This window comes from Triticum urartu, chromosome 5A (assembly GCF_056163025.1).
Source record: "Triticum urartu cultivar PI428250 chromosome 5A, HENAU_Tu73, whole genome shotgun sequence".
Classification (NCBI taxonomy): domain Eukaryota; kingdom Viridiplantae; phylum Streptophyta; class Magnoliopsida; order Poales; family Poaceae; genus Triticum; species Triticum urartu.
In genome coordinates, this window is record NC_141877.1 from 400016336 (window position 1) to 400040216 (window position 23881).

At 40.7% G+C, this 23881-nt stretch overlaps 2 protein-coding genes across 2 annotated transcripts; both read left to right on the forward strand.

The window, feature by feature from the left end:
• Window positions 1-2746: 2746 nt before the first annotated feature.
• On the forward strand, window positions 2747-5530 carry CDF1 (cell growth defect factor-like protein (DUF3353)). The gene is made up of 5 exons (XM_048674132.2): window positions 2747-2930; window positions 3028-3170; window positions 4126-4508; window positions 4870-4946; window positions 5020-5530. Exons 1-5 carry the CDS (start codon window positions 2878-2880, stop codon window positions 5168-5170), a joined length of 807 nt encoding a protein of 268 aa, XP_048530089.2. The 5' UTR covers window positions 2747-2877; the 3' UTR covers window positions 5171-5530.
• Window positions 5531-13651: 8121 nt separating this feature from the next.
• LOC147971590 (uncharacterized) lies at window positions 13652-14812 on the forward strand. The gene has a single exon (XM_087524036.1). The coding sequence runs from the start codon at window positions 13652-13654 to the stop codon at window positions 14810-14812; it is 1161 nt and encodes a 386-aa protein (XP_087380162.1).
• Window positions 14813-23881: the final 9069 nt, after the last annotated feature.

The following is a 23881-nucleotide window of genomic DNA, read 5'->3' on the forward strand; positions in this document are numbered from 1 at the left end:
AAACAGGCTGCGCTACAAGAAAACGTACGGCTGTGCTGCGACTCATGGCGCAGCAACAGTGTTATGATGCGGAAATTGTCAATAATTGTTGCAGCAAAGTATGAGCTCTAGAACAACAAATTGAGGGTATATCCCGTTTGGACTGCAGGATTTCTGTTGAAACTTTAGGGACATACTCAATTCTTAATTAATTTTGCCCCAGGATTACCATGCCAAATTTTGGTCAAACTTTTTCTAGTCCATGAGTTGGCGAACGTTAACGCCTTGTTCGGCAATCCATCGACTCTCGGAATTAATGGAGCGAGGAAACTGCAGCTCCGCCCGCTTCGGGAGCGGAGTTGTGGAGCGGAGCGATTTCGAACAAGGTGTAATTATCAAGAAAAATGAACGAAAGTGGACAAACAGATTGGCATGCCAAAACATTGGCAACTATATCGAAACAAACACCGAAATTTTGGTCATGGACGATTCTTTTGGTAGGATGAGCTTTGTTCGCCTTCATTTCTAAGATTTCATATAGTTTTTTGTTATTGGAAGATGAACAGTATTAAATGGTGCAAAAAGATAAACAGGCCACGCTACAAATGAACGTACAGGCTATGCTGCAACTCACGGCGCAGCAACAGTGTTCTGATGCAGAAATTGACAATAATTGTTGCAGCAAAGTATGAGCTTTAAACAACAAATTGAGGGCCTATCCCGTTTGGATTGCAGGATTTCTGTAGAAACTTTGGGGATACTCGATTATTAAGGAAATTTACCCCAAGATTAGCCTACCCTATTTTCCTAGCCAAAAAATTGGTCAAACTTTTGCTAGCCCATGAGTTAGCCAAGATTAGCACGTAAAATGAACTATGGGCATACGGGCATTGGCTTGAAAAAGCATCGGCAACTATATCGAAACTAACACCGACGGGCCTCTTTGATTCACACAATTCTAAAAATGCGGGAATATGAAAAATGCCATGCTCATCTCAACCATACAAGATTTTTGGTTGTTTGCATGCATAGTAGAAAAAACAAAAGGATTCTTTCAAAGAGGTTCGAGTGGATTCTAGAAATCCTATCGAGAGTAGTACAAAGAAATCCTTAGGAACAATTCCTATATGATTCAATCCTATGAATTAAACAACCAACAAAGGAGAAATTCCCAAGGATTCTAACCTTCTAAAATTCCTATGAAAATCCTTTTAATCAATGGAGCCCTGAAGTTTTGGTCATGGATTTTTTTGGGTAGGGTGAGCTTTAGGCACCATCTAGACATACCCAAAACTATAGTTATCAAAGTCCCATAGAATACACCTCTTGGACCTTAATCTCGTAGGAAGTCTAACATGAGCTCATACCTTGTTCTTTTTATTCAAGTCAAATGCACTTTTTTTTATCTCCGTTTACTCTCTCCTCATATCTCTAACTTATTTGTCTTCATTTGCTGTGAACCATCCACAAGGCACTGCTACAAAAAACTCATGGGTTTCAAAATCCTGTAGTACATCTCATCTCGTGATTTATTTTTCCACATATTTTCTATTTCCTGCAATTCAAAGACACTCTTAAATTAATCCTACACAAAATAAACTACCATGGAGAAATAAATACTGCCACAAAATCCAGCAACCTCACCCTGAGACATACAATGGCAAGACATCCTTTCCTTCTCCTAGAGTTTGTATGTTTTTTAGAGGATGGCCAAACACACCATTGACCATCTCCCCTCTATTGTCACGATGTCTTTGTCGCCTCCACCCTATGGATTCAAGATTCCAAGAAACAAGCATTTTGAAGAAATAGTGTGAGATGTCCAATGACATTTTGGGAGGACTTATTTCAGATTCACATGCCTAAGAGTCCATGTTTCTTTTGTGGATATCTGATTTGTAAAGGTTTTTTTTAAGTTGCACAAATTCAAAATCTATTCCAGCATCAATGAAAATTACTACTCTTACCTTAAAGAAACTAGCTGATTGCTCGTGCGTTTTCCAATGAGGGCATACATATTCTAATGACACAAATCGTGTCTGACATACTCCCTCCGTCCGTTAAAGAGTGTACGTTTGACTTTAAAATTTGCTCACAAAAGAGTGTACTTCTAGCTTCCCAATGCACATTAAAGTAGAAAAAAATATTTCTCTCTCATCACAAGGTAATCAATACCAATGACAATTTACACATGGTCTTCTTAATTTCTACATGCACTTAGCTCATTGAGGGTTAGGTAATTAAAGAGGAAAAAGATAGTAGCTTGCACCTTTCCAATGTATTTTTTTACTTAATATCATAATTTGTCCTAAAATTTCTAGATGTACACTCTTCACCGGACGAAGGGAGTATCCCTTACAACAACCATATTATAATGCAACAAGTGATTTTATTTTATTTGATCGAGTAAATGCAAACAATTTGACTGGATTTGATTGCATTTGTCCGACATATAGCTAGTATGATTTGATATATTTTTTATGAGTAGTATGATTTGCTTTGTTTGGATTGAGTTAATGCAATTATTTTACATCCACCAACAAAAGATTTGATTTGATTTGATTGAGTTAATGAGGGATGCTTCACGCCTTCACCAATGGATGTAGGACCACCAACAACTTCACCAATGGAATATCCTTAAAAACAACCCAAATCAACTTTTTTTTTTGAGAAAACCCAAATCAACTCAAAAATGGAAAAGGAAGTGAACAAAGCCCGGCCCACTAAAGTCCGTAGGCAGCAAAGCCAGCCTCACAGGCCCATCACCTGCCTGCCTACCCCCTCCCCTTCTCCGTCTCGTCTTTCTATCCAATCCCATCTCCTTCCCTCCTACGGCGGTCTGCTTCGCCCGCGACCACCTCGCCGCCGCATCCCTCTCAACCACCGCCGGCGTCGGAGATGCAGGCGACGGCCGCATCCTTCCTCGTCCGCCCCCTCCCGTGGCCCCGTCGGTGAGCACAGCCTTAAACCCCCTGACTCCTTGATCCAGGTCTCTTTCTTTTCTGGCGTTCTGACTAGGCCCTGTGCCTGTGATTCTGTTGGGTGCAGCATTGGCAGGAGCGCGTATGGGGCGGTGGCGGTGCGCGGAGGCGTCTCGCCACTGCCGCCGCGGCTGCGGGCGGTACGGTGCTCTATGAGCCTCTCTATCGGCGCCGGTTCGAGCGACATCGGAGACAGCGGATTCAGCTACCGTAAGATAGCTATTCGAACCCTAGCTCCCATATGAATGCCTTCGCTGATTTATTTTCGGAGGATATAGGATTGGATGGTACTGTAGGTATCTGCACAGAAAAAAAGAGAGGATGCCATGGTACTGTAGGTGGCCTTTGCGTTGCTGGTGCACGAGGCAAGGAATAATATGTGTGGGCTGTGCACAATTGAGCTGTCTTTCTGTTGGTTAGTACCTGATAATGTTAATTGGTGGTGTCCTGCGCATAAGTTGCATTGTGATCGTGAGGAAGCTTGGAGTTGCAACAATGTGTGCAAAAGATGCAGATTTAGAGGAATGTTTATTGATTATTAGAAGCTTTTCACTACATAATTTAGAGAGGAGAGATTCATATGCATTATGGGGACAATTTAGAGTCATAAGGAAAGAGCATCAGTGACGAACACAGAATGCAGTTGCTGGTTCAGTACTATATCTTTGTTATCCTGTGGATCGATCAAACTAATGGACCATGTTTTTCTCGCAGTGTGCAGTTGGCTGAAATAGTAGTTAGTATTCTAGTTACAGAGAACTAAAATGATTTGTTTCTATTTCATTGTTGACTTGCTGCCGTATACAACTATACATAATTACATACTGTCAGCAACCACAGACTTGGGATTTATTACAATTTATGAAGCCCCGATAAACCTGTTTTATAATTATCATCAGTAACAAAACTAAATACAGTCTGCAGCTCTGCTCACAAGTAATATTTTCTTCTTGAATGTTGACATGAAAAGCAAATTTGTAGGTAGAAAATTTTCATTCGTTTAGCTGTTATAGCTTGTGTCGATTTGTATTTATCTGTTTCCACAGTTCTTCTTCTTGCAACTCTCAGTTGTTATTCTCATTGATAAGAATGCCCAGAGTCATATGCTCCATCCTTTGTGTTTATCTGAGGACCTTATGAGCAAAGTGTATGTGTATCTCTGCAGAGTATGCTCCGGTCTTCCGAAGATACCGTGAGCGGGATCCCTACAAGCTTCTTGGTGTTGACCGTGATGCATCTGAAGAAGAGATCAGAAGTGCAAAAGACTTCCTAGTTCAACAGTATGCTGGTCACGAAGCAAGTGAAGAAGCTATTGAAGGTGCTTATGAAAAGATAATAATGAAGAGCTACCAGCATAGGAAGAAAACGAAAATTAATCTGAAAACCAAGCTTTTAAAGCGAGTCGAGGAATCCCCGTCATGGGTAAAGGCATTTCTTGGATACTTTGAGGTGCCATCAATGGATATTATTTCCAAAAGATTATTCTTTTTTGCTTTCATCGCTGGGTGGAGCATAGCAACTTCTGCTGAGAATGGACCTGCATTCCAGGTATATGCTTTGATTATCCTGACCTTTGAAAGGTCTGTCTTTTCTTGTTTGGTGACATGTTTCAGTCCTGTGGTTGCCTGTGGAGATTAACCTAAAAAACATGACACATAACTTGTTGATTTCACAAGGACCAAGTTGAGTGCCATTAAGTTCTAACCAATCACCAGCTATAAACTCACAATCCACAATGCTTGCCCTGTGCGTCTGTCTACCCTTATTTCTGTATGACAGCTGAGAATTCAATAGCAATGGGAATGCAAGACCTGATAAGTCCTAGACTTGGATATTTACTTATTATAAGTTAGAAGAGCTTCCCAGCTTAGGGATCACTGTATTGACATGTAGTTTACCTTCTCTGCAGCTTGCAATATCACTCTTCTCGTGCATATACTTCCTTAATGACAAGATGAAGAACCTTCTGAGAGCATCAACTACTGGGTTAGCGAAATTTCTTAGCGAATGCCTTGACTTTTTATCCATAGCATGTTTGCTCACGCATGTGTTCTTCCAGGTTTGGAGTACTTGTTGGTGGCTGGATTGTTGGTTCTATGTTGGTCCCTCTTATCCCAACATTTATCATCCCACCTACATGGTCGCTTGAGCTTCTTACCTCCTTGGTTGCATATGTTTTCTTGTTTCTGGGGAGCACTTACCTCAAATGAAGCAACGTCAATCTTGTAACCGTAAATTGTAGTATTGTTTGGAAAATTTTGGCAGTTACTGAAATCTCTACAATTGCATGTACCGGCAATGTTGTTGAATCCTTCGTCCTTCGTCTCAGCTCAGGATAGAGACAACCGGCGAAGCCAGGTGCTTTGTTTACACCAGTTGTCCACTCATTTGTTTAATTAATTGTCCATATAGGGGGCTGTTCTTCGCTTCGCTGGTCCAAGTGAATCGCTGTATGGATCACCTGCTGAAGCTTAGGCACAGGGTCATGTCAGATTGTTAACTCATACGGAATGTACTATTTACATATTGATATTGATGTGGAAATGATGTAGCGAAATTTTTGCGTCTTACGTAATGCTGTTGCAACTTGCAAGAAGCATCAAAGTCGCAAATGTTATGGCAAGAATATCCCCAAAATGTTCTGGGGATAAGCCTGCCGATGTTAGATTTCCTCCAGCATGGTTTCAAAACTGTTGGGTGCACTTTTTGGAATTTCAAAAACATTATTTTGATAATGTCACGACATAGACTCTAAACCTATTGATGATTAAGTTAAGTATTTGTATACCTGCTAAGATGAAAAATAAGATGAGCATCATATGTTATAATTCTAGATAGATACTTCCAAATGACTGAGCAAAACCGATCTGGACTTGTTGTGGCTGCTTTCTATATATCATCACATTTTTCTTGTAAAAACAGAGTTGGTGATGATGGTGTACCTGTCATCCTGCAATATAGGCCATCTGATTTATATCTGACGGATAGAAAGGAAACTATGGTAATTTTGCAAAAGAATACCCATATCCCTCTTCATATTTGCAAATAAGGCATTTCCTCGTTCATTCTTTTTCTCCCACAAGATAAACTACTCATACAAATGTATCTTGATCTTCCGTGCAACGCATGGGCATTTTGCTAGTCACGTCACATTTGATATTTCTCAGTTGCCTCATAAGTCATAACATAATTTGTGTCAGTCGATTTGCAACCGGGAATAGTGTCCCCCAGTTCAAAACTTCAAATAGAATTTGATGCCGCTCCAATTAGATGTAGTCTGAGTTTGAGACAGGCCCGGTAACGCCTGCGAGGGAGAGCCAGGATCTCACCGGAGGTGGGATGATGCGGCTTGCTGTGGTGTTGTCCCTGCTGGAGGAGGAAGCAGGTTTGCCTTTTGGGTCGGAGAGGTTAGGGGGTTAGGCTGGAGGAGGACGGTCAAGCAGAGCGGTTGGATTGACTTTAAAATGGACTGAAAGAAGAAAATTCAGGCAATTGTGCCTCTTTACTTATGACCATCGTATATGCAGATCACATTTTCCTTGGTCTGGTATTTACTTTAGCTACTTGTCACTGCCAGTTTGCATTATTATTATTTTTTCAGATATCTTTGATTTGGTGTGTATTCAGTTTGTTTGTTTGTTACACTGTTATACTAATATTGTTTAAATTACTTCAGCAATCATTCCAGTGATTATCTTTTGTTTCACGATGCTCATTTTTTTTATCGCATTATAGTCAACATTGTTGGCTTGAACTATAGCTCGTACATTTTTGGTAAAACTCTTATATAGCTGTCATCAACTTTCCCTTTTCATTATCTTCTACTCCCTCCGTCCCATAATGTTAAAACGTTTTCTGACACTACACTAGTGTCAGAAAAGGTAACATTATGGGACGGAGGGAGCACATTGTTGGCTGAACCTGTTGCTGGTGTATGTATTTGGTGTGCGTTTGCAAGTGCAATGAACAAATCTCTCCGATCCATATTAATTTTGTATTAAATCAACGACAATTAATATGGATCAAAGGTAGTAGTATTTTGATCTATATTTTTTGGTCTCTGTCATTCATTTGCCTCCATACCGTTTGAGAAATGTTGGTTAAAACGGAGTGTGCTCCATTCGATGCCACTGCTAGGAGTTTTGTAGTTCAAACTTGTTGTATTTATTTATCTTTGTGTTTTAATGCCTTCCAATTCACCACTAAACATACTTCACATTAAGCTCTTGATTTGCTTTTTATCGAAGATATTCGAGTGATATATATCCAGTTATCTTGCTAATATGTGCAACTTCAGTTATGGTTGTCTTGCTGATGTTGGATTAATATACAGCATTGCTCGTTCTTTTTTTTCTTTTTTTTTGTAAAATGCACCTGGTGAATTTGCGCTGCAGGGTGCCCACGCACTAAACACAACCTGACAGTTCAGAGCTACACAAATTTTTAAAAAGCCAGCCTAGACTTTCCACATAAATACACAATCGAACAGCTACAAAGATTCTACACCACAAATACAAACAAGATCGAGGCATAATGTGTTGGTAAACATTTGAGAAAAGAAGGGGAAAAAGCATCTCTGCAATTTCATAGGAAAACCAACGAAAAAAACATCACTCCCAAAGCTTAAGTAGGTACCGTCTGTACCTACAGTGTACAACAATGCAGAGATTAACCTTTCTGTTAGCACTAAAAGGGATCATTACACTAAAATGAGTCGCATCTGTCACTATATACAGATCTGAGACCATTTCTGATAGTGCCAGAAAAAAATACTTCCAAACATTCAACAAGCCAATTTCTGCCTTTCAGATTCATCATCAAGAAGCCAGTGGACCAGAGGTAGCCAAAGTTTTGCTAGCATTTTCATCTTACATAAGGCCATAAAGGGTTGGATGGTAGTATCAAACTGTTGCAGCTACAGCAAAAACAGCACAAAAGAAACATGGTACTTGCTACTAAACCACGAACATTTTGAATACGTAAACCACCAACTAAGATCTCTCTTTACAACTCTTGGCAAGCTTAACAGAATCCTTTGTCTCAATTAATAGGAATCATCATCAAGGATCTTCCTCTTCCTGCATATATAGTTTGTATCATTATATGAACTTGATATGATTAGCACAAAAAATATTACCATATCAATCATTTTTCCAGAAAACATAATGAATCAACAAAAAAAACTTAGGTGTGCAAGAAAAAAATATGTACATTTCAGGTAATTACAAATGCTGCAAAAAAAATACAATCGACATGTGCATTCGCTGGGATGCAGAAAGAGATAGAAATTAACCTATAAGGTATTTGCAATAGGGTGGCATTGGCCTTCTCTTGGTTTTTTGTGGAGAAGGAAAAGGAAGAGTTCCTTCTCTTAGCTAAGAGATGATACCCTTAGTGTGTAAAGGAATCGCTATTTTCTCCATCGAATCATATGCCTTCTGTTAGTCACAAGTTTTCTAATGGTAGCTCATTGTATAATATGGTTTCGTCTCTAAGTGGGTTGCTTTCTCTAACTGCTGAAGACACCCTTAGAGCAGTTTGGTAGCTCACGAGGCTCATAACCTTGAGGTCACAGGTTCGATTCCCCCAGAAATCAGTGTTATTGCCATTCCCCACACCTTCCCCAGCATCTTGACCGCATATTAGAACCATATACACAAATGCAAGTGCAAAGTTACTCAAAAGATTTGAAAACGTAGTCTATTCTAGCAAAAGATAAACACACAACATAATTGCTGATGCCCCACAGCTCCCAAACTAATACACTTATCAATACTCCTAAATACGTGAATGATTGATACTAAGTTACTACAGTAACATAAGTGAGTAGAGTTGTGAGTTGTGGCAACCTTTATGTAGGAATGGAGCTGTGCTGCACTACATGGTTTCTGATTTGTCTTCAATTTAGAACTTCTCTGGTTCGTGGACTCCATTATTAGCAAGACAAAGGTGCCACATGAAACAGTGGATGCGTTTGACTATCGTGCTATAATTAATTAGGAATTATTGCTCATAGCAGGCACTATCACTAAAACTGGATCATGACCTACCGTTCAACCTATTCCTTTATTAACGATGTACACTCTTTTTTTCCCATAATATATCGGCTGTTTTGCACTTTTTGTTTATTCTGCAATACCTGACATACACATACCAGTCCGGTGGGGAAATAAAGGCGATCATCAAACAAAGTACATCAAAGTTAATAAGTTTATTTTGGTAGTGCCATCTGAACGAACAGTTCATGGATTTGAATGTCCAACACATCAACGACCATCAGAAGTAAGTTTTTACTTCAATTTAAATGCAGAAAGGAATAATAGTATGCAAGGTGGTACCATGAGATTCTACTTCAATTTAAATGCAGAACAAAGTATGCAAGGTGGAGGCAACCCCAAGTCTCCACTTCACTAACATGTTGATTTCCTTTTTATCAAAGTAACCAGATATGTTAATAGTCTAAATCATTTCAATGAGCACAGGACAAATAATTAGGTGAGATGCAAATACCTGGAGACACACATGGGGAGCTTGACGGCAAGAAAACTCGTGAGATTACAACACTTGACTTCATACATGTCGGCGTCTTCTCCGAAAAGGTCTTCACGTCTCATATACGGATGAGTTGACAGCAGTGCCTTGGCATTCATATCAACAGTAACCACCGAAAACTTGTCATAGCCACCATTCGTGCGCTCAGAGTCAGAGTACAAAAAATGCATCACATGTGGCTCCTCCATACTCACAAGAGGGAATTTCAGAATATTGAAGTCATAGTCAGTGCGAAGAGAAGGCAACACTTGATCTGATCGCATAAAAGCATCCATGACCCACTGCATGCCTCCGTTCTCTGTTATCTTCAAACTGTGGGAGGTTATGGTGTAGCCAGAATCGGATGCGCCGGAAAGCTTTCCGTCATCACGGTCGACATGAACAAACTTGAGCCGACGGCCTTCATCGGTGACTGACACCCCGCGGTACATTCGCAAGTATCCTCTGCACATATTAACAGTATCCCCCGGTGGATGGCGAGAGCGACCTTGATTAGGTAAATCAAGGTAAGAGACATTTCCTTTGAACACATCAAATGATAAGATACCTCCCATGCGGTAATCAACCCACACTAGTAGAAAACAAGGCTTTGGTCCAGGCCGAGGTGGCCCATTAGTCCCGGTTCAATCCAGAACCGGGACCCATGGGGCCATCTGTCCCGGTTCATGAGGCCACGGGCCTGCCGGGCCTCGTGGGGGCATTGGTCCCGGTTTGTCATGCCCCTTTGGTCCCGGTTGGTGGGACGAACCGGGACCAATGGGCCTCGCTCCTGGCCCACCACCATTGGTCCCGGTTGGTGGCTTGAACCGGGACCACAGGCTTACCTTTAGTCCCGGTTCATGCCACGAACCGGGACCAATGAGGTGGCTATATATACCCCCTCGCCGGCGAGCAGAGCACTCCACACTGCTCTATTTTTTCTGGCCGGCGAGGGGAGAGCTTTGTGGTGCTCTATCTCACCTCCTATGCACATGAGGTGTTCGATAAAATGCCCGAGCCACAGTAGTTAAGCTTTCTCCTCTCGAAGCTCGACCTCAAAGCTCCATTTTCCTCGAGATTTGTCTAGGTTTAGCGGCCCGTCACGTCCCACTCCCGTCTTCACCGCCGTGGATCGCCCGCACCGATCTCGTCGCCGGCACCACCGTGGTGAGCCTCTTGTTCTTATCTTCTTTCTGAAAGAAAAAAAATTCTTACTTTAGCTAGATAGATACTTGTCTAATTTTCTTACTTTTATTATTGCTTGTTATTATATAGTGCAATGGTTTTGGTATCCGCCCCTGTCGGCCCTCGTCCTGGCTATGATTCGGATGTGGTATATATTATCTTTTTATAACTATTTGGTTCATTTATTGTTTATGACAATTATGCCGACCAACGTGACATAGATTTTATTTATCTAGGAGGCAGTTGAACCGGAAATTCCTACCGACCCTATTGTCGAGAGGTTAAATTTAGTTGAAGAAGAAAACAATTACTTGAAGGAAACAAATAAAAAAATTGAGGAGGAGAAGATGATATTGGAGTTGCATGTTGCGGATGTCGTCGATGATCACAAGATCAAGATGGATGCAGTGCGGTTGAAGATGAGAAAGATTAGAAAACATGCCATTCATACCGAGGCTTGGTATCATTATGCCATTGGATCAATTGTTACCTTGGTTGCGATTATGATCGCATTTGTTTTCGCATTGAAATGTTTTACATAGTTTCAATGTATGGTTTAATTAATTAGATGCTGTGGAGAGCTATATGTTGTTAGATGAGAACTATGTATGTACTTTGGTTTTAATGTGATGATGAACTTCTATTAATTTGGTCACTTAATTATCTATTCATGATGTTCTGTAATGGTTTTTGACACACTTAATTATATATAATGCACGTAGATGAATCAGCAATGGATGTATGGTGACAGACACACCTCCGAGTACATTAAGGGCGTGCATGATTTTCTCGAAGTGGCTGAGGCAAACAAGCAGAATGGTTTTATGTGTTGTCCATGCCCTAAATGTGGGAATACAAAGTCTTACTCTGACCGAAAAATCCTTCACACCCACCTGCTTTACAATGGTTTCATGCCACACTATAATGTTTGGACGAGGCACGGAGAAATAGGGGTTATGATGGAAAACGGTGAAGAAGAAGAGGACGATGACAATTATGTGCCCCCTGAATACGGTGATGCTGCAACGGGGGAAGCTGCTGAAGATCAAGAGGAACCAGACGATGTGCCCAATGATGCTGCAATGGGGAAAGCTGCTGAAGATCATGAGGAACCAGACGATGTGCCCGATGATGATGATCTCCACCGGGTCATTGTCGATGCAAGGACGCAATGCGAAAGTCAAAAGGAGAAGCTGAAGTTCGATCGCATGTTAGAGGATCACAAAAAAGGGTTGTACCCCAATTGCGAAGATGGCAACACAAAGCTCGGTACCGTACTGGAATTGCTGCAGTGGAAGGCAGAGAATGCTGTGTCTGACAAAGGATTTGAGAAGCTACTGAAAATATTGAAGAAGAAGCTTTCAAAGGATAACGAATTGCCCGACAGCACATACGCAACAAAGAAGGCCGTATGCCCTCTAGGATTGGAGGTGCAGAAGATACATGCATGCCCTAATGACTGCATCCTCTACCGCGGTGCATACAAGGATCTGAACGCATGCCTGGTATGCGGTGCATTGCGGTATAAGATCAGACGAGATGACCCTGGTGATGTTGACGGCGAGCCCCTCAGGAAGAGGATTCCTGCGAAGGTGATGTGGTATGCTCCTATAATACTACGGTTGAAACGTCTGTTCAGAAACGAAGAGCATGCCAAGTTGATGCGATGGCACAGTGAGGACCGTAAGAAAGACGGGAAGTTGAGAGCACCCGCTGACGGGTCGTAGTGGAGAAAAATCGAGAGAAAGTACTGGCATGAGTTTGCAAGTGACCCAAGGAACGTATGGTTTGGTTTAAGCGCAGATGGCATTAATCCTTTCGGGGAGCAGAGCAGCAATCACAACACCTGGCCCGTGACTCTATGTATGTATAACCTTCCTCCTTGGATGTGCATGAAGCGGAAGTTCATTATGATGCCAATTCTCATCCAAGGCCCTAAGCAACCCGGCAACGACATTGATGTGTTCCTAAGGCCATTAGTTGAAGAACTTTTACAGCTGTGGAATGAAAACGGTGTACGTACGTGGGATGAGCACAAACAGGAGGAATTTAACCTGCACGCGTTGCTGTTTGTAACCATCAACGATTGGCCCGCTCTCAGTAACCTTTCAGGACAGACAAACAAGGGATAACACGCATGCACGCACTGTTTAGAAGAAACTGAAAGTATATACCTGGACAAATGTAGGAATAATGTGTACCTGGGCCATCGTCGATTTCTTCCGACCAACCATCAATGTCGAAAAAAAGGCAAGCATTTCAAAGGCGAGGCAGATCACCGGAAGAAGCCCGCCATGCGTACCGGTGATCACGTACTTGCTATGGTCAAGGATTTACACGTAATCCTTGGAAAGGGTCCCGGCGGACTAGCTGTTCCGAATGATGCTGAGGGACACGCACCCATGTGGAAGAAGAAATCTATATTTTGGGACCTACCCTATTGGAAAGACCTAGAGGTCCGCTCTTCAATCGACGTGATGCACATGACGAAGAACCTTTGCGTGAACCTGCTAGGCTTCTTGGGCGTGTATGGGAAGACAAAAGATACACCTGAGGCACGGGAGGACCTGCAACGTTTGCACGAAAAAGACGGCATGCCTCCGAAGCAGTATAAAGGTCCTGCCAGCTACGCTCTTACGAAAGAAGAGAAAGAAATCTTCTTTGAGTGCCTGCTCAGTATGAAGGTCACGACTGGCTTCTCGTCGAATATAAAGGGAATAATAAATATGCCAAAGAAAAAGTTCCAGAACCTAAAGTCTCATGACTGCCACGTGATTATGACGCAATTGCTTCCGGTTGCATTGAGGGGGCTTCTACCGGAAAACGTCCGATTAGCCATTGTGAAGCTATGTGCATTCCTCAATGCAATATCTCAGAAGGTGATCAATCCAGAAATCGTACCAAGACTAAGGAGTGATGTGGCGCAATGTCTTGTCAGTTTCGAGCTGGTGTTCCCACCATCCTTCTTCAATATCATGACGCACGTCCTAGTTCATCTAGTCGACAAGATTGTCATTCTGGGGCCCGTATTTCTACACAATATGTTCCCCTTTGAAAGGTTCATGGGAGTCCTAAAGAAATATGTCCATAACCGCGCTAGACCAGAAGGAAGCATCTCCATGGGCCATCAAACAGAGGATGTCATTGGATTTTGTGCTGACTTCATTCCTGGCCTAAAGAAGATAAGTCTCCCTAAATCACGGTATGAGGGGAAACTGACTGGAAAAGGCACGCTGGGAGGGGCCTCAATAATATGCAAGGATGGATATTCTTGGTCTCAAGCACACTACACAGTTCTACAGAACTTTACCTTGGTGACCCCGTATGTCGATGAACACAAGAACAGTCTGCGCTCCAAACACCCGAAGGAGTGCGACGACTGGATTACATGTGAACACATCAGGACTTTCAGCAGTTGGTTGGAAACACGTCTCAGAGGTGACAACACTGTTTGTGATGAGCTGTACTTGTTGTCCAGGGGACCATCTTTGACTGTATTGACTTACAAAGGATACGAGATAAATGGGAATACATTTTACACGATCGCCCAAGATCAAAAGAGCACCAACCAAAACAGCGGTGTCCGCTTTGATGCAGCAACCGAGAGGGGAAAGGACACATATTATGGTTACATAGTGGACATATGGGAACTTGACTACGGACATGATTTTAAGGTCCCTTTGTTTAAGTGTAAATGGGTCAATCTGTCAGGAGGCGGGGTACAGGTAGACCCACAGAACGGAATGACAATAGTGGATCTCAACAATCTTGCGTATGCAGACGAACCGTTCGTCCTAGCCAATGATGTGGCACAGGTTATCTATGTGAAGGACATGTCTACCAAACTGAGAAAAAGAAAAGATAAGGAAGCGAATACATCATACGATGAGCCAAAGCGCCACATAGTTTTTTCAGGAAAAAGGGACATCATGGGAGTGGAGGGCAAGACAGACATGTCTGAAGATTATGAGAAGTTCCATGAAATTCCTCCCTTCAAAGTCAAGGCTGACCCAAGCATCCTGATAAACGATGAAGATTATCCATGGTTACGGCGCAATAAGCAAAATGACACAAGCGAAGAAAAAGTGAAGACTTTCTCCTACAACTATTATGATGATACCATGCCAACTTTGTAACAAACGAGTATGATACCATTATCCGTTTTGTACATGCACATGCTATGTGGGTGAAATTATGATACCATGCCAACTTTCAACTTTTTCAGACTTCATTTGAAATGCTTTAATGTCTTATGGGCCGACCCTCGTAATACCATTATTCAAATTTTAACTATTCAAATTTCAAAACTAATGGCACTAACAGAAAGTTTATAATTTTTTCTAAAACTAATAGCACTAACAGAAAGTTTATAATTTCTCTGACCTAAAAGCAAAAAGAATTTAAAAATAAAGCAAAAAACAAAAGAAAATAAATAATGCAAAAAACAAAACAAAAAAACTGGAAAAAAACTATTTTTATAGTAAAGTTAATCACAAACTTGTGATTCACACAAATTTCGTAGAATTCCAATTTTAACTATTCAAATTTGAAAACTAATGGCACTAAGAGAAAGTTTATAATTTTGCTGAACTAAAAGCAAAAAGAATTAAAAAAAGCAAAAAAAAGAAAATAAATAATGCAAAAAACAAAACAAAAAAACTGGAAAAAGTAAAGTTAATCACAAACTTGTGATTCACACAAATTTCAAAGAGTTCAAATTTTAACTATTCAAATTTGAAAACTAATGGCACTAACAGAAAGTTTATAATTTTTCTAAAACTAATGGCACTAACAGAAAGTTTATAATTTTGCTGACCTAAAAGCAAAAAATTAAAAAAAAAGCAAAAAACAAAAGAAAATAAATAATGCATAAAACAAAACAAAAAAAATGGAAAAAACTATTTTTATAGTAAAGTTAATCACAAACTTGTGATTCACACAAATTTAAAAGAATTCAAATTTTAACTATTCAAATTTGAAAACTAATGGCACTAACAGAAAGTTTACAATTTTTCTGACCTAAAAGCAAAAAGAATTAAAAAATAAAGCAAGAAACAAAAGAAAATAAATAATGCAAAAAACAAAACAAAAAAACTGAAAAAAAATAAAAAAAACTGCCACCTATTGGGCCACCACGGCGTGAATACGACTAGAAATCCAACCTGGGCCAGGATTCAGGCCCGCAGTAGGCCCAATAGGCCCACAGACAGCATAGTGTGAGATTAGGCCCGTAAGCCTGCATTTGAGAGGAGCTCGAGAGGGCAGCCGCAGTGGGGCTTATAAACCACTCCGAGCCCCTCTCAACTAGCGAGGTGGGACTAAACTTTTGGCCGCGGGCAGTGCAAGGCCTTTGGTCCCGGTTGGTGCCACCAACCGGTACTAAAGGGGGCATTGGTCTCGGTTCGTGGCACCAACCGGGACCAATGCTCCTCGCCCCTGGCCCATGACCATTAGTCCCGGTTTGTGCCACAAACCGGGACTAAAGGGTTGGCCCTCGTTGCGGGCAGAGTTTAGTCCCACCTCGCCAACCGAAGGGGGCTCACACCTGTTTATAAGCCCTTCCCTCTCTGCCTTGTTGAGCTCCTCTCGAAGTGAAAATAGATGCCCTAATAGAGAAAAGTTTAACCTAAATTCAGAGTGAATTTCTCTGAAATTCATAGAAATTTACTATGAATTTAGGTTGAATTTTCTCTATAAGCGCATCTATTCTCATTTTTTTAGTAAGTTATCACAAACTTGTGATTCACACAAATTTCAAAGAATTCAAATTTTAATTATTCAAATTTGAAAACTAATGGCACTAACAGAAATTTTATAATTTTGCTGACCTAAAAGCAAACAACAACAACAACAACAACAACAAAGCCTTTAGTCCCAAACAAGTTGGGGTAGGCTAGAGGTGAAACCCATAAGATCTCGCAACCAACTCATGGCTCTGGTACATGGATAGCAAGCTTCCACGCACCCCTGTCCATAGCTAGCTCAAAAAAGAAAATAAATAAATAATGCAAAAAACAAAACAAAAAAACAGGAAAAAAGAATTAAAAAATAAAGCAAAAAACAAAAGAAAATAAATAATGCAAAAAACAAAACAAAAAAACAGGAAAAAAACTATTTTTCTAGTAAAGTTAATCACAAACTTGTGATTCACATAAATTTCAAAGAATTCAAATTTTAACTATTCAAATTTGAAAACTAATGGCACTAACAGAAAGTTTGTAATTTTGCTGACCTAAAAGCAAAAGGAATTAAAAAATAAAGCAAAAAACAAAAGAAAATAAATAATGCAGAAAACAAAAAAAAACTAGAAAAAAACTATTTTTCTAGTAAAGTTAATCACAAACTTGTGATTCACATAAATTTCAAAGAATTCAAATTTTAACTATTCAAATTTGAAAACTAATGGCACTAACAGAAAGTTTATAATTTTGCTGACCTAAAAGCAAAAATAATTAAAAATTAAAGCAAAAAACAAAAGAAAGTAAATAATGCAGAAAACAAAACAAAAAACTGGAAAAAAACTGTTTTTCTAGTAAAGTTAATCACAAACTTGTGATTCACATAAATTTCAAAGAATTCAAATTTTAACTATTCAAATTTGAAAACTAATGGCACTAACAGAAAGTTTATAATTTTTCTAAAACTAAAAGCAAAAAGAATAAAAAAATAAAGCAAGAAACAAAAGAAAAATAAATAATGAAAAAAACAAAACAAAAAACTGGAAAAAAAAATAAAAAAACTGCCACCTATTGGGCCACCACGGCCTAAATACGACTAGAAACCCAACCTGGGCCAGGATTCAGGTCCGCAGAAGGCCTAATAGGCCCACAGACAGCATAGTGTGAGATTAGGCCCGTAAGCCTGCATTTGAGAGGAGCTCGAGAGGGCAGCCGCAGTGGGGCTTATAAACCACTCTCGAGCTCTCTCAGCTAGCGAGGTGGTACTAAACTTTTGACGCGGGGCAGCACAAGGCCTTTGGTCCCGGTTGGTGCCACCAACCGGTACTAAAGGGGTGCATTGGTCACGGTTCGTGGCACCAGCCGGGACCAATGCCCCCCTTTAGTCCCGGTTGGTGCCACCAACCGGGACCAAAGGCCTCCGCTTCCCGCCCTTTGGGCTGCTGAAAAGAGACCTTTGATCCCGGTTGGTGGCACCAACCGGGACTAAAGGGGGGCATTGGTCCCGGTTTGTGCCACGAACCGGGAGCAGTGCTCTTGGTATATAAGTGGCACTTAGAAATTTTGCAGAGTTCATCACACCAGTTGCCCCCGACGACGCCGAGCACATCGACGCCGCCAGGCTGCTCCACCTCGCCGTCTATGCCGCCGCCGCCAACGCCGTCGCCTCCCCGAGCCCGCGCTGTCCTCGTCGCCGACATCCCCGAGCCCGCCGTCCTCGTCGTCCCCGTCGCCGCGTGCCTCCCCGAGCCCACCCTCCTCGTCCCTGTCTCCCCGTGCCGTCCCCGTTACCGTGTGTCGCCCCGAGCCCGCCGTCCTCATCGCCGGACTCCTGCCATCGGCGCCCCCTCGAAGTGAGCCCCCCCTTTCCCATGGTCCCGATCGAGCGCCGCTCTTGCGCCCGAGCGTCCTTGCTCTCTGCCCCTGCTCCATGGTCGCCGCCGGCCCCGGCGCATTGAAGAGCAGAAGAAGAGGAGAAGGAGAGGAGAGGAGAAGGAGTGGAGCAGCAGCAGCAACACGCCCCTGCTCCAGGCTTTGAAATTTCTGATTTTTTTTCAGATATGAAAAGTGCATATAGAGGGTGTTTGATCAAATGCTAGATGGCTTTGGGCATTTTTAGAATTTAGGATATTTTTTGTGGTGAGGTACTGATGCAAGACAAAGGTGATGGCAAAATTTCAAAATTTTTGGATTGGTTTAGAATAGGTTTTCAGCAAGGAATTTGAATCTGGTTAAAATTTCATTTGAATGAAATTTGAAAATTTTGACCTATGGATAAGAAGGTTTTTGGTGAAATGGAGTGTGGGTACTGTCATGAAGTTGGAGTAATTTTTGTGGTTGTAAAAGAGTTAGGAAAATTTAGAATGTGCTAAATATGTCAAAAATGTTTTTTTTGTTCATAGAAAGTTTTTTGTTCATATAAAGTTTTGTGTTCATATACAGAAAGTTTTTAAATATGACTATGGATATATGAGCAATGATGATCCATGGATGTGTGCATTGATATATATGTATTTTTGTTCATAGCATTTTTTCCATTTATATATGTATGTGGCTATAGATGGATATATATATGAGAAATGATGATCCATGGAAAAGTTTTATATATGCAAAAATTACATTTTTAGAAAAGTTTTATATATCTAGCTAGGAAAGGAAGAAGAAGAAAAATAATGAGAGGAAAAAGGAAAATAAGAAGAGGAAGAAACGAGAAGAAGAGGAGAGGAAGAAGAGGAGAAATAAATAAGGAGAAGAAAAAGAAGAGGAGAAGAAGAACGTGATGTCTACTACACAACCTTCTTCTTGTAGACGTTGTTGGGCCTCCAAGTGCAGAGGTTTGTAGGACAGTAGCAAATTTCCCTCAAGTGGATGACCTAAGGTTTATCAATCCGTAGGAGGTGTAGGATGAAGATGGTCTCTCTCAAGCAACCCTGCAACCAAATAACAATGGGTCTCTTGTGTCCCCAACACACCCAATACAATGGTAAATTGTATAGGTGCACTAGTTCGGCGAAGAGATGGTGATACAAGTGCAATATGGATAGTAGATAATAGTTTTTGTAATCTGAAAATATAAAAACAGCAAGGTAACAAATGATAAAAGTGAGCATAAACGGTATTGCAATGCTAGGAAACAAGGCCTAGGGTTCAGACTTTCACTAGTGTAAGTTCCCTCAATGATAATAACATAATTGGATCACATAACTATCCCTCAACATGCAACAAAGAGTCACTCCAAAGTCACTAATAGCGGAGAACGAACGAAGAGATTATGGTAGGGTACGAAACCACCTCAAAGTTATTCTTTCCAATCAATCCGTTGGGCTATTCCTATAAGTGTCACAAACAGCCCTAGAGTTCGTACTAGAATAACACCTTAAGATACAAATCAACCAAAACCCTAATGTCACCTAGATACTCCAATGTCACCTCAAGTATCCGTGGGCATGATTATACAATATGCATCACACAATCTCAGATTCATCTATTCAACCAACACATAGAACCTCAAAGAGTGCCCCAAAGTTCTACCGGAGAATCACGACGAAAACGTGTGCCAACCCCCATGCATAGGTTCATGGGCGGAACCCGCAAGTTGATCACCCAAACATACATCAAGTGAATCACGTGATATCCCATTGTCTCCACAGATACGCACGGCAAAACATACATCAAGTGTTCTCAAATCTTTAAAGACTCAATCCGATAAGATTACTTCAAAGGGGAAACTCAATTCATTACAAGAGAGAAGAGGGGGAGGAGAAACATAAGATCCAACTATAATAGCAAAGCTCGCGATACATCAAGATCGTGCCAAATCAAGAACACGAGAGAGAGAGAGATCAAACACATAGCTACTGGTACATACCCTCAGCCCCGAGGGAGAACTACTTCCTCCTCGTCATGGAGAGCACCGGGATGATGAAGATGGCCACCGGAGAAGGATTGCCCCCTCCGACAGGGTGCCGGAACGGGTCTAGATTGGTTTTCGGTGGCTACGGAGGATTCTGGCGGCGGAACTCCCGATCTAATCTCCGTTCTGGAAGTTTTAGGGTACGATGATATATATGGGTGCAGAAAGTACGTCGGAGGAGCTACGAGGGCCCCATGAGGCAGGGGGCGTGCCCCCCACCCTCGTGAGCACCCCCCGTATCTCCTGACGTGGAGTCCAAGTCTATCCGGTGGCTTTCGTTCCAAAAATAACTTCTCCAGTTGATTTCGTGCCGTTTCGACTCCGTTTGATATTCCTTTTCTTCGAAACACTGAAATAGGCATAAAACAACAAATCTGGTCTGGGCCTCCGGTTAATAGGTTAGTCCCAGAAATAATATAAAAGTGGGAAATAAAGCCCAATATTGCCCAAAACAGTATATAATATAGCATGGAGCAATAAAAAATTATAGATACGTTGGAGACGTATCAAGCATCCCCAAGCTTAATTCCTGCTCGTCCTCGAGTAGGTAAATGATAAAAAGATAATTTTTGATGTGGAATGCTAGTTGGCATAATTTCAATGTAATTCTTCTTAATTGTGGCATGAATATTCAGATCCATAAGATTCAAGACAAAAGTTCATATTGGCATAAAAATAATAATACTTCAAGCATACTAACAAAGCAATCATGTCTTCTCAAAATAACATGGCCAAAGAGAGCTATTCCTACAAAATCATATAGTCTGGCTATGCTCCATCTTCACCACACAAAATATTTAAATCATGCACAACCCCGATGACAAGCCAAGCAATTGTTTCATACTTTTGATGTTCTCAAACTTTTTCAATCTTCACGCAATATATGAGCATGAGCCATGGATATAGCACTGTAGGTGGAATAGAATGGTGGTTGTGGAGAAGACAAAAATGGAGAATATAGTCTCACATCAACTAGGCGTATCAACGGGCTATGGAGATGCCCATCAATAGATATCAGTGTGAGTGAGTAGGGATTGCCATGCAATGGATGCACTAGAGCTATAAGTGTATGAAAGCTCAACAAAAGAAACTAGTGGGTGTGCATCCAACTTGCTTGCTCACGAAGACCTAGGGCATTTTGAGGAAGCCCATCATTGGAATATACAAGCCAAGTTCTATAATGAAATATTCCCACTAGTATATGAAAGTGACAACATAGGAGGCTCTCTATCATGAAGATCATGGTTCTACTTTGAAGCATAAGTGTGGTAAAAGGATAGTAGCATTCCCCCTTCTCTCTTTTTCTCTCATTTTTTTTTATTTTTTTGGGCCTTTTCTCTTTTTCATGCCCTCTTTTCTTTCTATTTTTTTATTTGGGCTTCTTTGGCCTCTTTTATTTATTTTTCATCCGGAGTCTCATCCCGACTTGTGGGGGAATCATAGTCTCCATCATCCTTTCCTCACTGGGACAATGCTCTAATAATGATGATCATCACACTTCTTTTTACTTACAACTCAAGAATTACAACTCAATACTTAGAACAAGATATGACTCTATATGAATGCCTCCGGCGGTGTACCGGGATGTGCACTGATGCATGAGTGACATGTATGAAAGAATTATGAATGGTGGCTTTGCCACAAATACAATGTCAACTACATGATCATGCTAAGCAATACGACAATGATGAAGTGTGTCATAATAACGGAACGGTGGAAAGTTGCATGGCAATATATCTCGGAATGGCTATGGAAATGCCATAATAGGTAGGTATGGTGGCTGTTTTGAGGAAGGTATATGGTGGGTTTATGGTACCGGCGAAAGTTGCGCGGTACTAGAGAGGCTAGCAAAGGTGGAAGGGTGAGGGTGCGTATAATCCATGGACTCAACATTAGCCATAAAGAACTCATATACTTATTGCAAAAATCTACAAGTTATCCAAGCAAAGTATTACACGCATGCTCCTAGGGGGATAGATTGGTAGGAAAAGACCATCGCTCGTCCCCGACCGCCACTCATAAGGAAGACAATCAATAAATAAATCATGCCCCGACTTCATCACATAACGGTTCACCATACGTGCATGCTACGGGAATCACAAACTTCAACACAAGTATTTCTCAAATTCATAACCACTCAACTAGCATGACTCTAATATCACCATCTCCATATCTCAAAACAATTATCAAGTATCAAACTTCTCATAGTATTCAACACACTCATAAGAGAATTTTATTATTCTTGAATACCTAGCATATTAGGATTTTAAGCAAATTACCATGCTATTTAAGACTCTCAAAATAATCTAAGTGAAGCATGAGAGTTCATCTATTTCTTCAAAATAAAACTACCACCATGCTCTGAAAGATATAAGTGAAGCATTAGAGCAAATGACAAACTACTCTGAAAGATATAAGTGAAGATCAATGAGTAGTCGAATAATTATGCAACTATGTGAAGACTCTCTAACATTTAATAATTTCAGATCTTGGTATTTTATTCAAGCAGCAAGCAAAACAAAATAAAATGACATTCTAAGAATAGCAAACATCATGTGAAGAAGCAAAAACTTAGGATCAACCGATGCTAACCGATAGTTGTTGAAGAAGAAAGGTGGGATGCCAACCGGGGCATCCCCAAGCTTAGACGCTTGAGACTTCTTGAAATATTATCTTGGGGTGCCTTGGGCATCCCCAAGCTTGAGCTTTTGTGTCTCCTTAATTCCTCTCATATCACGGTCTCCCTAAATCTCAAAAGCTTCATCCACACAAAACTCAACAAGGACTCGTGAGATAAGTTAGTATAAACTATTGCCAAAACCTTATCATACTCTACTGTAGAAAATCACTAAAATTATTATTCAACATTGCATACTAAATGCCTCTGCATATTTAATGGTACTATCCTCAAATAGAATCATTAAAGAAGCAAACATATGCAAACAATGCAAACACAACAGCAATCTGCCTAAACAGGACAGTCTGTAAAGAATGCAGCAACATCCATACTTCCCTAGCTCCAAAAATTATGAAAGAAAATTCCCACGGTAGTAAATTTACCATATCTTAATATGCAAAAGGTTTCAACATTTTATCACATTCTGACTTTTCTAGGGAATTATTGCAACAACAGTAAACTTTCTGTTTTCAAACAGCAACATGTATACTAGTAAAATAGGCATAGTAAAGGCTATCAATGCCATTTTTATTGAAATAAAAGATTCAAAACATTGTTCTAAATAACAGTAAGAAAATCTTAACAAAATAAATTGACGCTCCAAGCAAAGCACATATCATGGTGAATAAAAATATAGCTCCAAGTAAAGTTACCGATGAACGAAGACGAAAGAGGGGATGCCTTCCGGGGCATCCCCAAGCTTAGGATCTTGGTTGTCCTTGAATATTACCTTGGTGTGCCTTGGGAATCCCCAATATTAGGCTCTTGCCACTCCTTATTCCATAATCCATCGAATCTTTACCCAAAACTTGAAAACTTCACAACACAAAACTTAACAGAAAACTCGTAAGCTCCGTTAGTATAAGAAAGTAAATCACCACTTCAAGTTACTGTAATGAACTCATTATTTATTTATATTGGTGTTAAACCTAATTTA